At 40.9% G+C, this 14,826-nt stretch overlaps 1 protein-coding gene across 2 annotated transcripts in view; it reads left to right on the plus strand.

Annotated features, from left to right (window-relative positions):
* Positions 1 to 788: 788 nt before the first annotated feature.
* The window catches only part of MINDY2 (MINDY lysine 48 deubiquitinase 2), a 32,683-nt gene continuing 18,645 nt past the window's right edge, over positions 789 to 14,826 (plus strand). For both annotated transcript variants that reach the window (XR_014226810.1, XM_082290505.1), the window contains exons 1-4: positions 789 to 1,511; positions 9,064 to 9,121; positions 11,343 to 11,407; positions 13,913 to 14,071. Coding sequence is in view for 1 of the 2 variants with exons in the window: in XM_082290505.1 (XP_082146631.1) it covers positions 852 to 1,511; positions 9,064 to 9,121; positions 11,343 to 11,407; positions 13,913 to 14,071 (942 nt within the window). In the remaining variant the exon portion in view is untranslated. The remainder of the gene's footprint in view (positions 1,512 to 9,063; positions 9,122 to 11,342; positions 11,408 to 13,912; positions 14,072 to 14,826) is intronic.

The raw sequence follows: 14,826 nt of genomic DNA on the forward strand, positions 1-14,826 counted from the left end.
TGTCAGAACAAAAAAAACCTTCCCTCTGAACACTGATACAGCTGAGAAAAGGTGTTATGGAAATGCACATAGAAAGTAAAATTACAGTGAATGTACCTCAGGTAAGGCTGCAGAAGTTGATGCAAATGTTTACAGAGTTCAAATTAGAGAATAAAATGAGAGGATAAATCCTTATCATACCAAGACTATTTAAAATTTGTGATTAAAAGCTGAAGGTTTCTGTACGGAGAGGAGAGGTTCATTGGGGTAAAGTCTGAGTAATATACCCGCATTAGTTCTTAGAGAATCATAGAATGTTAAGGGGTTGGAATGGACCTTAAGGAACATTTCGTTCCAACCCCCTGCTATGGACAGGGACGCCTCACGCTCAACCAGGTTGCTCAAGGCCTTATCCAACCCGGCTTTGAACGCTTCCAGGGATGGGGCATCTGCAGCCTCTCTGTGCAAACCTGTGCCAGTGCCTCACCACCCTCACAGTAAAGAACTTCTTCCTAATATGTAACCTAAATTTCCTCTCTTTTAATTAGTTTATTAAATCAAATTGTTCAAGTTATCTATTACACTCACTACAGCCGTATTTTTTATACTACGACTGTCTAACAAACCGAAAGGAAAAACACCGAGCACCCTTGGGAGAGCCGGACTCACCTGTTTCCCTCCCCTTCCCGCTGCCCGCCCCGCCCCGGGGCCCCCCCGCCCCGAGCCCCGCCGTGACCCGCGGCCGCTCCCCCCCCGCCCGCACGTCCCCGGCGGGGCGGAGTCGGCGCCGCTGCTGTGATGGCGTCGCGGGCGCTGCGGGCGGAGGCGCAGCTGCTGCGGTGCCAATAGAGAGCGGAGCGGCCGGGCCGGGCATGGAGAGCCTGGCGCAGCCCCCGCCGCCCCCGGGCTCGCTGCAGACGGGCGGCGGGGGCGCTGCCAGCCAGCTCCGCCTGGGAGAGGCGGCGGCGGGCGAGGGCGGCTGCAGGGAGGCCGAGGAGGGCGGCGGGCGGCGCAGCCCTTCCCCTCCGCCGGCCCCCGCTCCCGCCACGGCCCCTCAGACGGCGTCCCCCTCCCAGGCCTCGGAGGGTGGTGCGGCGGCCGAGGGCGCGGGGCTGGCGGTGCTGGAGAGTTCCGGAGCGGCGCCCGCCTCAGAGAGCGGTCCCGCGGGAGCCGGCTCCGGGAGCAGCGGCGCTCCCAGCCCGCCGGGGGAGGAGTCCCGCAGCCTGGACTCGCTGGAGTCCTTCTCCAACCTGCACTCCTGCTGCCCGAGCAGCTCCGAGCTCAACAGCGACGCCGACGAGGCGGTGGTGGCGGGGGCCTCCTCGGGGGGCCCGGCCCCGGAACCCGAAGGGGACAGGCCGGCGGCGGGCTCCCAGCTTCTCTCCGCCTCCAAGGAGCGCTTCCCGGGGCAGTCGGTCTATCACATCAAGTGGGTCCGCTGGAAGGAGGAGAATACGCCCGTCATCACCCAGAACGAGAACGGCCCCTGCCCATTGCTGGCCATCATGAACGTGCTGCTCCTGGCCTGGAAGGTACCGGGCGAGCGGGCGCCATGGCGGGGCCGGGCGGGCGGTGCCGCTCGGGCAGCGCGGGCGGCTCATGTGGCGCTGGCAGCGTTCGGGGCTCCTGAGCCAACGCGGCGTGAGAGCACCGCGGGAAGTTTGTGCTGTTTAGGACAAGGACATTATCGAGAACGCTGGAGAGGGACTTCTGACAAGGGCATGTGGCGACAGGACAAGGGGGAATGGCTTTAAATTAGCAGAGGGCAAGTTTAGATATAAGGAGGAAATTCTTCCTCATGAGGGTGGTGAGGCAGTGGCATAGGTTGCCCAGGGAACCTGTGGATGCCCCATCCCTGATAGTGTCCAAGGTCATGTTGGATGGCTCTCTGGGCAACGTGGTCTAGTAAAAGGTGTCCCTGCCCATGGCAGAGGGGTTGGAACTAGATGATCTTTCAGGTCTCTTTCAACCCAAACCATTCTGTGATTCTTTCAAGACATACACAGGTTTATTTCTGCTGTTAAGCACATGTCTCACATATAGAACTTGGAAAATAAATATTGCCGTGCAGTCTGTTGCCAATATATTTAGGTGCTGCTGTCATATATGGACTTGCTTTGTTATTGTCTTAAATACAATATCTAGATGATGTTTACTAACCTGAACAGTATATAGTTTGCAGATGTGTACAGGTTTCTAGTAAGTAAGGATTACTATTTATAGCACTGAACACATAGATGATATTTTTGGAAAATAGGTTAGTTTCATATAATAAAGTGTATGCAGAGTTGTACGAAATCCAGAATATTACAAAATACAGATTTGTACAAGTAACTGCCTGAGTAATAGGGGCACATTCATACAGTTATGCAGTATAGATTGTATTTAAATTAATGAGCAAATCAGGTAGTGATCAAGTCCCACTTTGAGACGTGGAAGTTCTTGTGCTCCATAGCCATTGTGGATGTGGACTTCCCACAGTCTTAAAATAATTTTTTTCCAATTTTTTAAGTAATTAAAATCTAAGGCATAATGTAGTTATTAACATGTATATGTGAAAGGAGTATCTGTTGGAGAAAAGCTATAAGGTTGTGTGCATTGCAAAACAAGGATGAGGGGCATATCTTGGGAAATGCTGGCAGTTCAGCCCCAGAAGACTGAAGAGCTGATAGAAAGGAGTTCTGAAACAGGACAGCTTTACAGGAATAGCTCTTATGTTGTAGTAGCAAGGGGAAGAAATTTGGTATTGGAAGAGTAAGAGGTTGTTTGCAGTGTAACAGGTCACTTATGAAAAGGTCAAAATCGAAATACGTTAATGAGAAGAAATTTGTTTAGATGCAGGTAACTCCAGAAGATTATTGCTCTTGGTTGAGTTACAATTGCTACACATTTTTCTGAGCAGAATAACTCAGACATCAGGAGGAAGACTCTGGCTACAGTGATGTTGATATTGAAGCATCAGTAAAAGCAATATAGGGAAGTTGTGAGTGACTTTAAGGTATTGCTTTGTGTGGGTTCTGCCACCTTCAAGAGGGTGGGAAGGTTGTCGTGGGCTTCAGTATTGAACACTTGCTTTCTGTGCTCCCTCTTCAACGTCTAGGGGTGACTTGAAAAACTTAACCATACCTTACCATTTTGTGTGATGGCATTTTAAAAGAAACTGCTAGTTACAGGATTTTCCTTGTTAATCTTTGATTTAATGAAAGATGTAGATGGGACAGCACTGGTCCTGATGTTTGAATTAAAGTTTTTGGAGGTTTTGTTCTTAGCATTCTTCCTTTTCCTTCTGCTGCTGCTCTCCAGCCAGAATTTTAACTGACATTCCGCTGTGATCGAATATTACATAGGTGAGGATTAAGGTAATATGCAGTTTTATAAATAGGCAAAAACCGAAATACCCTTTGGGAGTGCCATGCTGTTTCTTATTGCTCAGATTACAGGAAGTTTTCTATAGTTCTGTCTGTTTATGTAAAACCTCAACAGAATTTACATGAGTTGCAGACAGGCAGCTAAACTGGTGAAACTGTCATCACAAGTTGTTATTTATAGGCTTGAGGGTTTTCCTGTTATTTGGCCATATATCTTAGTTGCTTGTAATTGATTTTCGTAATTACTGCCTGTCCAAATTAGCCTTTCTTTTTCCCAGTTCATAGCTAAGGACCACGTTGACAGTGGTTGGGGTAGCAGCTCATCTGTACATCACTGAGAGTAGCGTGCTACATGTGGAGGCTGAGGATGGACTTCCACCTTCTCACTCCTCCTGAAACAAAATGAACCCTAGACTGGGTCAAGTAATTATAATTTGCGAACAAGAAGGCAGACCAAAAGATGAAAATAGGCAAAAGTAGAGTGAGAATATCGTAATACATACTAGGTGAAAAGAAGCTACATGTAATGGGGAAAAAAGGGCATAAGAAGGAGATGAGGAGGGAAAATAGAATCACAACAGGGAATAAGAACTTAAACATTTACTCTTTTGGTTATATTCCCTATATCAGCCATCGTCTTTCCTTCTCAGAACTTTGTCCTGACAAGGTTGAGAGTTCTCGTCATCCTGTGGATAGATGTGGTCTCAGACGACCTAAGTGCAGTACTGTTTTGGCAGTTGGAGTTTTGTAAATCCTGAAATACGAGCACGCACCGTGACTGTTCAAATTCCATTTTGAAAATACCAGGTTTTGGAACTTAGCTTGTAATAAAACTGCTACCTCTCTTTTATCCACTACTTTCAAAGGATACATAAAACTTTGAGGTGGCAGATTGCAGAAGCTACATTTTAAATAATAAAATTATGAAATTACTTTTCTTTTGAAGTGTTTTTGCAGTCTTGCAACTTGTCTAAGTGTAACTTGCAGTTTAGCCCTAGGAGGGAGAGCTGAGGAGTTCTGTTACAGAAGTGTTACAGTCATGTTCTTCTAAGAAGAAAAACTAAAGCGCTGTAATATCAACTTGGAAAAGTAGCTGTTGTGCAAAAGAGTGTGGTAACCACTTAGACCTGTGTGATGAAAATGAAAGCAGAAGTAGAGATTGAAACAAATATTTTTAAATGTGAATTGTGTCCTCTGATGTCAAGTAGTGCAGCACACTGTTTTTCAGCTTATTTAAATCTGGAGATTGCTCAGTTTTTGCTCAGGCCTGTGGCTCGCTATGTGGTTAAACTTAGCAATGCAGAGTTGGCTTTTCCAAGTGCCTTTTGTGATCTTTGTTAGATGTAGTTCATGCAACACTTCCTGATAACTTCTGGCACTGCACTAAATGTAATTGGGGGGGGGGAGGGATGTGGCAATCATCAGATGCTAAAAGCTTAATGGGGTTTCCATGTGATTCTGCTCTCTGCTTCTTAGGTAGAATGCGATGTCTTGTAGCTGAAGAACTCTGTGAACCTTAACATGCTGCACAGAAATGACATATCTGAAATGTCCAGGGAAGATTTTGAAACATAAAATAAGCAAAGGGAAAACATCATACAATTAGAATATAAATAATATTAATATTGTCTTGAGACGTGCGTGCATATGGGATATCTTGTCCTTACGTAGGAGAGCAATGCTGGTAGCATATTTGACAGTGCATTTGAAAGTTTTGTGTGTCGTAATCCTCTCAACAAATGGAAGGAGCTGTGTTCCCAACACACCTGGTTCTACTAAAATTTTGGTAACTTTTAGAACTGTGTGAATAAATATATGTTATATAACCATTTTCTTGCTTAAATGTATCCAAACTTATGTGCAGGGAAGAGGTAGAGTAAAAAATTCTAGTTAGAAATTTTTAGGTTTTGGTTTTCATAAAATTGTCCTGTTTCAGAGAAGCTGTGCGCAGTGTACTCCTGCTGATATCCACTTCATTAGTGAGAGCCTGCAGTGGTGGTGCCTGGTCTGAGGTCTGGCACTGGCCCTTCACACGTGATGTACTGTCCCTGTTGCTGAGCTGCCCGGCCATATGGCCGGAGTTTGCACAGATTGCTCGGATGCGCTGGCGCGGGCTCCGGGCCACGCTCAGCGGGGCCCTTGGCAGCCTCCCTTCCTCCGGCACCTGTGGGATGAGGTGAGCCCGCAGATCAGGGGGCCTGGAGCTGTGCCCAGTCACAGCAACAAGGCCACTCCGAGGGGCTGAGGGAAACCTGGCTGAGGGGGAGATGCTGAGGACATGGAGTGGCAGCACACGCTGTCGGGCTGTCATGTGACAGGTTCGTGAAGCTGTTCCTGCAAGGCTGGGAGCACTTATTTGCAAAGAATATTAATTGGTTTTTGTCAAAGCTGCTTGAAGCTACCCTTACCTCTCTAGAACACTGTGTTCAGAGGAGTTGGATGTTTTAGATAAACATGTTTTGAGACCATAATATAAGTCTTATATAAGACTTATTATATAAGCCATTAGAAATTTTCTTAGGCCCTTTCTATATTCACAGTATTTTTGGAAGTGTTATGCTCTGTGCATGACTATATAACTTAATTTTTTTCAAGCCCTTCTGTAGTGTGGAAGAATATGGTGGAAAATTAGTATTATGTAGTTTTGGGGTTTGTAGTCTAATTCATAGAAACTGTGTAAGTTTTATTAAACAATCTGTTCCATATGAAAATTTGTTTACCGTTCTTGTCTTTTAATTAATATATGTCTCAACTGTATGTCGTGATGTAGTTGTGTGAGAAGGTCTAAGTTTCCCACTCCTGAGTGTAGGAAATAAAATGTAGCTAGAGTCAGAAAGAGCCATCAGGACGAAAGACCAGGAAACTGCAGTAGAGGGGTACAGGAAATGGGTGGGAGTTGAGGAAATGCATTTTTCCTAAAGTGTGGAATTGATGTAAAATCTAGGAACTAAACATTGAAACCTGTTGAGAAAATGTGTCCCTCAAAATAATAGATTGTTGTGGACAACCGCAGCTTTTACTACTGTTGCTTACATTGTTTTCTTCTGTTGATTTATCTGGATAATGACTGTGGTTCTGTATGGTTTTTTGCTCTCCCTTAAGTTTTAAGGTATTTTTCTATCCCATTTCTTCTTCACTGTACACTTGCTGTCGCTTGAGTGCTTGCAATGAAGCTCTGAACAGCTGGGAAATGTCATGTTCTCTCTATATCCTTAAGTCAGCTCTGTTCAGAAGTACTTAGAACTGTGTTGGAACCCCATTAGCCTACTTTAAAGGTGTGATCAAGGTCCCACTACACATGCCAGCCCTAAAATTACGCCAAGAGGTAACCAATTAACTTTATTTAGTGTTAAATCAAGCAGTTAATTTTGAGATGTAGTTTGTTAAAATATCCAGCTCTGAGAGATCCTGTAGGTTTGAGCAAAACCACTTTGCTTTTTCTGCAGTAAAAAAAGTAAATGGTTAGCATTACAGTTGTGGGGGGAAGTTCCAGTTGTTAACCAGTGATATAAATATTATATAGTGCTATTTGTGCATAGAGCTCAAATATAGGCAAGCCATGTAATTGTGCTTTAGAGTTGCTGTTTGTCGTGTAGGCATGCTTCTAGAGGTTCCAAATGTGGTGCAGAGCAGAAACCCCCAAGTAATGCTGGCTGAGCTGATACAAATGGTTTAAATAAATAACAAAAAGAGCTAGCTTCAGTCCTGAAAGAATCATCACAGTAGCCCAGTTAACAGTTGAGGGAGCAATGCTCATTTTCCTTCATATTATACTGGCACATCTGTGCTGTTTGTAGTGCCAGCAGCACTTCAGGCAGGGCTGGTGAAGGCGGTGCTATTCGATGTCTTAGGAGCTGTGATGAGCCAGACCTGGCTCAGGGGTACGCACAGCTAGTGTTGCTAAGACTTGAATGCTGCCAATCCCAACTGGGAGTTTAAGAAGCAGCTTTTTGAACTTGTCCTATTGTTTACATGGCTCAATATATTTATGTGAATACTCAATATGAATGTTATGAATGGGATCAAGGAGTGTGAAAGCATTTAGCCTATTGAGCATTAGTTTTGGGAAGAGTTAAGAATTTCTGCGAGTTACAATCAGTTGTTACTCATTTAATATTTTCAAAAAAATATGTGCCTATGCTTCCATGACAGATTTTTCTTCTTCTTTAATTCCTTTCCCAGATCCCATTACTATCAATTTCTTTATATGCCCACCATCTCTGGCATATGTGGCATATGCCATATCCAACCAAAGTATGGACATATTTCTTAGAGTACAAATAACAAAGCTGTATTAACTTGGGTCTCTTTCTTCTTCCAAATTTAATGAAACTTCTTGTGAATTCATATATTTAACATGTTTACCTTTTGTCAAATATAATTAAAATTGATAAGACACATGTAGCCCAATCACACCTCATTTTCTCTGCAAAGTTATTAAAATAGCTCAGTTTTCATATTGAAAACCCTCTCCATCACAATGTGAATAGTGTGTTGCTATACTGTATTTTTGAGTTTGAGGTGCTGCATCAAGGGCTTTATGTATATTCTTCTGTCACCTGGTTTTCTTCTTCTTCCTTCTTCTCTGCAACCAGAAAAGTAGGTGGAACCTATTAAATCTCAAACATGAGTTAACAGTCTCACATCATGTCTTTCTATATGCGTCAAGGAAAGCAGTGATCAGTATTGAGGAACTTAATTTAAAAATTCCCACTATAATAAATACCAGAGTTTCTTGACTTTCAGTGGTAAGATGTTGGAGAGTGATAGGATGAGAAGATTAAAAACTGAAGAGAGAGCTTAAAAATCAACCCCCAGACAAACCAACCCCAAACCCTAGAAAAATAAAATTCACATTTATGCAGAGAAAAACTGTGTGCACTAAAGTCTATATCTGCCTGTGGTATTTCTTCAGATTGCCAGAAGCATGTCCTTTGGCTGTTGCATTTCTCCCTGCAGTAAAAGGAAGTGTTCAACCCAAACATTTACTCAGGATGCTGGAAGAGATGCGGATGCAGGAACTTTTAGCTCTGGCTGGTGCCAAGGTAGTTGGTTTTAGCCAGTGGTGATGGTGGGAATAGATCAGGGAAGAGGGGAATGGAAACCTCACCACAGAGTTCTGCGTGTCTGGTCTGCTCTGTGTGGAGCTAAACCAAACCCTTGGAATATGATTGTGGGATTAGAGGCTGGGAGGTTGATTCCTTGTACCTGCACAAGTCTTTGGCTTCCCTGTCCCAGCAGCTACTGACACTAGATCCTTTAAAAACTTCGTCTGTACGCAGGAACTTCTTGAGCTAATACTCAGTTAAGAATTTTAATGAAGGTAAGTAGTCAAAGACTTGAGGAAGATGGAGTTTTCTTAGCAGTTCCCAGTCTGTTAATTTTGGGTGCTTGTAGTTGAGCTGTTGCAGGGAGTGGTGTGAGCTCCTGTGAAGTGGAGGCGGATGCTGGAGAAGTGTTTTGATAGGGGAAGGGAGCACTATGCAGAGACCTCCACGTGGGAGAAAGTGCTATGTGCCTGTGGTTTCTCTAAAAACCAAAATGCCTTTTTAATCTCTTCTTGTGGCTGCTGTTTAGTAGAGGTCCAGTATGCTAATAGCCTTATAAACTGGTGAGGAAAATGTAATCAGAAGTCTTCTGTTAGAAATACCATGTTGATGCTTTTAAAATTGTAGTGTTTTGGTGTTCTAAAGAGAATATACTTTTACTTTCACAGATTAAACTGCCACCAATGATGGAAATCATAACAGCTGAACAGCTGATGGAATACTTAGGTTAGTAATTACAATAAATCGCTTTAACTTGTATGTTACACTTCATAGTGTGTAGTAATATAGAACTGTTTTATTTATTTACTATTTTATTCAGTTTTTTATTTGATCCAAGAAAACTACTTACAGCATTCAGTTACTCATGCTTTTCCTTAACTGCTTTTAGAAGTTTTCTGTACTGCTTTCCAAAATGATTGGTCTAGTTGATGCAGTTGGTGTGGCTTAGTGCACCAATGCATTGATGGATTTAAAATTATTCATGTCTCTTACAGTGTTGTGTTACTATAATTGACAGACGCTAGTAAGTCAACTCTGTCTTTAATTGTCTGCAGTAACTCTAATCCTTGAAAGTATGACCCAATTAAAATAAGAAGAAAAGTTAATGTAGTTCTCACAGTGATAAGGGTTTCATTTGCAGGCACTACTCTGGTATCATACTCACGCGTTCAGCAAAACTGCAGCTCTTTCTATCTGACAGGGCTCAAACTTTAGTACCCCCGATGATCCAGGTGTTAAAAATGCAGTTGTGATAGTACTTAAGATGTATATACCACTTTTCTTTCCCTTGTAGCCTGACATACATAAAATGTTTGAACTTAATACGCTAGGTTTGATTTTTCTTAAGCAGGAGAAGAAACCCTTGCTATATTTTCTTTTTCCTTTTAAAGAATGTAACTTGCTCTTTTCAGAAGCAAATTGCTGAATCTTGTGGTTGAATAAAAAAGTTACCTACATATTTTTTTTTAAAAAGTAAATCTTGCTCCGTGTCTAAACATTTCTTGTAATTGCATTGATGGCATAATCCTATCTGAAGTCACTACATAATTGCAGTTGTCTATATATTTATTCTTTCTTGAGGGCATATATTAGCTTCTGGAATTGTCTTACTAAATTGAATAATAAAATTGCGTTCAAATTATTTAGGTTCCTATTCAATCAACAGGATTAGCAGTTACAGTTCTTCCACAGCTGAAAAAAAACCCCAACAAAACAGCCTTCAACCACTTTCAAGTTAAGAGTATAAATTAGGAAACCTATAATGATACTTTTCTGACTTTAGTAATGGAGCTAGGGAATAAGTACAAAAACATTGAAATAAAATCTCAAAAGTGGATAGTAGCCTCTAAAGATGTTATAAATCTTGACCCTCAGCATGTTGATTAACTGTTAACTAATTTATTACCTTTGTGTTGTAGACAAAGGTGGAATACAAGTGTTGTGGTTTAAGCCTAGGCAGCCTCTTGCTCACTCCCCTACCAGTGAAATCAGGGAGAGAATGGGAAAGGTAAAAGGCAGAAAACCTGTGGGGTGAGTTAAAGACAGATTAATCGGAAAAGCAGAGCAAAACAGGGAATTAATTCACTGCTTCCTGCAAGCGGGCAGGTGTTCAGCCATCCCCAGGAGGGTAGGGCCCTGTCACATGCGGTGACTTGGGAAGAAAAACACCATCACTCCAAGTGTTCCCCCTTCCTCCTTCTTCCTTCCGCTTTATATACTGGGCAGGATGTCGTGTGGTCTGGAACATCCCTATGGTCAGTGGGGGTCACCTGTCCTGGCTCTGTCTCCTCATAACCTCCCGTGTATCCTCAGCCCTCACCAGCGTGGCCCTGTGAAAAGCGGGAAAGGCCTTGGGTCTGTGTGAGCCCTGCTGAGCAATAACAAAAACATCTCTCTATTACCACCACTGTGTTCAGCACAAATCCAAAGCACAGCCCCATACCAGCCACTGAGGAGAAAGTTAACTATACCCCACTCAAAACCAGCACAAGTTTTATAGAATTGCTGGTGTATAAAACATGGCAAAACATTTACAGTATCAGTCGGGATAAGTGGTTGCCTTTTTGATTGTGTACAGAATTACTTACCTTACCGTGAACAGTTTGACCTTTTTATACTTTTCAGCTGAAGCACAGAGGGAAGTCAGTTTTTGAATAATGAAGAGATTGGTATGGTACCCCAAGAGATGATGAAATGTTATTTTAGTAACAGTGTTGGCCATCTGAATTTTATTTCTTAATATTATCTTACTATGTTTTTTATATTCATATTTTACTCCATAATTATAATTCAGTTTAGAAAACAATGTGATATCATTAATTTGGTAGAAAACTTCAGTTGTGGAGTTGTGGTATGTATTATCAGTCAGCTTCAGTCAGAAGTATTCATAGAAATGTTGAAGCTTTGATTGTGGAATAAATTTAATTTCATTTTTGCTTTCTTTTAGGAGACTACATTCTTGACGCAAAACCTAAAGAGATATCTGAAATTCAGCGACTTAATTATGAGCAGGTAAGGAACTGCTCCTAAGATACAGTTGCTTATGTCTGAAGAAACTAAAACTGCATTCCTCCCCTAGGGTTTGTCACCTTGTTAAAAACCAGAAGCATACAGACCATTGTTTGTAGTTTGCTTTTTTCTGGGCTTGATGTAGAGTATCATTTTTATATATTTTTTTTTTCCTGTTATGAGCGTAATGAAGTAATTGGCTTTTATTGAGGAACTGTAACACAAAGGTACTAATAAAAGTATATAACAGAGTGGTTGCTTTTTGAAGTCTTCTGTTACATGTCCTTCAGTGTGCTCTGTTCTGTGGTGCCTGCCAGAGTTTCTCTGAGGATGTAAACTGAGTAAGAGAGAGAGATCTTTGTTCTTCATTGTGATGGACAAAAAAAGGTTGATGCCATGTTATGAAAGGCAATATTATTTGCATTAGCCACTATTTGTATGTCATCACAGAAGTCTTTCTATACTAAAGATAATGCTATTATTTTAAAAAATATTGATTTAGTATATATTTTCCAAGCTCTGTCTGGTTACTCATGGAAAAGTGATTTTGAATTTTTTAATAGGTATAAGGTATTGAGGTAGTTCTGTTTATTCTTAGGTCATTTTTTCTTGCTCTCATTCAGTGTTGAAAACCAAATCAAGTAATTTGAGATTGATTTGTATCAGATAATAGGAATTACTTTTGTAATAACAAAACTGGCTATTTTTTTCTGCACAATTCTGTGCTGTAGAAGGTTATAGCTATAATCAACTTACAGAAGGGTGATGAAAACTATTAATGTCTGGTGAAAGTACCACCTCTATAGCTTTCTTATGTTCAAATATATGGGTTTACTACATAAATGCCACATACCTTAAGTTTTTAACTGTGTAATTTCAAAGAAGCCTTCTGTTCTAGAAATCTTCTAAGTTGTTTTGAAGGTTCCAAAATAGCTAAAGTAGAAGTGATGATGTTGAAATTGTAGTGAGAAACTTCTGTGGTTTTCTGGTCTGTTTGATGTAATCCTGCTTTGTTTACAAAGTAAACATTACAAAATAAATGCAACTATCGTCTGTAGATGTATGATCTGAATTTGTGGATGGCTAGTGCTGGCTTACTATGGACTTCTTATTCATTTAGCAGAGTAAGATTATGGCAAATTTTCTTTCAAAACATCTCAGACAGGTTTTTATGTGTGATATCTGGTCCCTACTAATGACATGCACTTGTTAAGGTGGTTTGGTTTGCTTTTAAAATGATAAAAACTTTAAAGTTGAAGCCAGTTTTTAGAATTACTTCAAAGTCTTGCTAAATTCTAAACCTTGTGACATAGCAAAGTTGTCAGTAGGATGAAGCAATGTGTAGTAAGGTAGTGGGACCTGTTACTTTCCTGGTCATGGAAACCTGACAGAACAGTGCAGTTAAAAGGCTACAAGCATTAAAACTACTCATTTACAGCAGCCATGCTCAAGTGCAGATTCTGATCAGAAGACAACAGAAGCAACTGTCTTTAGCCGTCAGTGGTTTTAGTCTGTGAATCTTTGTGGTCTCCATCTCCTGTCCTATCTGTATTTCTGGTCTTTGTCATGCTATTTTCCCATTGTTGTGAGCCTGAATTCCTCTTAAGCAACAGAATGTTGCAAACCCCAAAAACCTCCAAACAAACAAAAAAGTCCCTCAGTTTGCCTGAATATTTTGCAAAGACTTTCTAATTGTACTCTTTGTGGGCTTTTCTCACTTAGTGGAAGATTCTTTTTCCTGCATGTCAGAATTTTTTTTTTTTTATCTGTTGGTTCAAGATAACTGTCTCACAAAGCATGTTTTCTTTGGTTCATCTTTCCTTTCTGTGATTGGAACTTCATAACTTGATAATTCTCCTTAGGATTCCATTGGGATCACTACTATAATAAGTGCTACTTTCATGCCTTGTTTCTACAGTAGAATCTACAGGCCATTTAAAGGTATGCCCAAAATAAGACAGAAAATGTTTTTTTATGAAAGAAAAGAGGTGGTGAACAATTAACACTCTGATTCTTAGTACTGAACCCTGAAATTAGAGTTGTCAAGTGGGTCTGTGTCGATCATTTTGTTCATTCATTATGTAGTGAGTGACAAGTACTTCAGCCTGACTTGTAAGGGAAGGCTTAAGAGGGGAGAAGAAACATCAAGAAAAGTCCCTTGAAGATTCCCTTATAATTCAGTTTTATTTCAAACAGCTGGCTTGTGGCTTTGGGAAACAGACCTAAAAGCAATCAGAGCTGCCTAAAAGTAAAAACTGGGTGTAAAAGAAGAAGCAATAAGATAGAAGTCATTGGAGGGAGATTCTTATTTTTCAGATATCTTCTGGCACAATGAGAATGTGTAGCGTGAATGTGCATAGAAGTTGTTCATGTAATTTACCCTTTTAATTTTTGTTTATTTTGAAGTGTTGAGTTGATGAGTACTAAATGGTGAGGGGTTACAAGAGTAGCTACCAAGTGTACAAAGCTCTGTTTGGTCATCTGTTCTTTTTTCTTTTCTGTTGTCAGAATATGAGTGATGCAATGGCAATTCTACATAAGTTGCAGACGGGTCTGGATGTCAATGTGAAGTTCACAGGTGTTCGAGTATTTGAATACACACCTGAATGCATAGTGTTTGATCTTCTTGATATCCCCTTGTACCATGGATGGTTAGTGGACCCTCAGGTAATTTACTCTGTTTCAAATATTTTTTAAAAAAGTTATTCTGAATGTTATTGGTGGGAGGGGAGATATTCTAGAATTTTAACAAGTCAGTAATGATTATGGTAATGAAATTTTTAAATCTAGTCAGAAAAATTGAGGAGTGAATACTGACTGTGTTTTTTAGTGCAGGAACTTTGCAGAGCCTGGGTCTATAGTCAAACTACTTTAAAAGCCTTCTATGACTCTGTAAAGGAGAATTGTTTTTCTCAGGGAAGTAGCAAATTGCCCCAGATATGGTGTCATTTTTGAAAGCTTGTTAGAGAACACTTGGAAGGAATAACAAAGTTACTTTCCTCCTTTTTTTAATTCTAATTTGTTAGTCACTGCTATTGAGAAATGAGGAGGATGGAACTGGTTGGAAAGAACTGCGTCTTTAGCAAACATGTAATTTATTTTTAATTATATTATTTAATAAACAATACAGTGATATTGTTAACTTAGGGGGAAACTGGTGAGTTTGGCTGGAATAATAATGCCTAAGAGTTTTTCTTTTCATGCCTTGCTGGTGAGAATTGCTGTTCTCTTACCCTGGCCCAGCTGATCTAACTCATGCCCTGTTCTCCATCTGCTTTAGCTTTTGATGCGACGGGTTAACTCAAGGATTTAAAACAGCGTCTGAGGTAGCAAAATGTGTAGCACTCTGGGCTAAAACTTTTTGGCCTCGATTTTTTAAGGGGATAACACTCTATCTTTATTGAATTCTTATTGTCTTCTTC

The sequence above is a fragment of the Coloeus monedula genome, assembly GCF_965178545.1.
Source record: "Coloeus monedula genome assembly, chromosome: 14".
NCBI classification, from domain to species: Eukaryota; Metazoa; Chordata; class Aves; order Passeriformes; family Corvidae; genus Coloeus; species Coloeus monedula.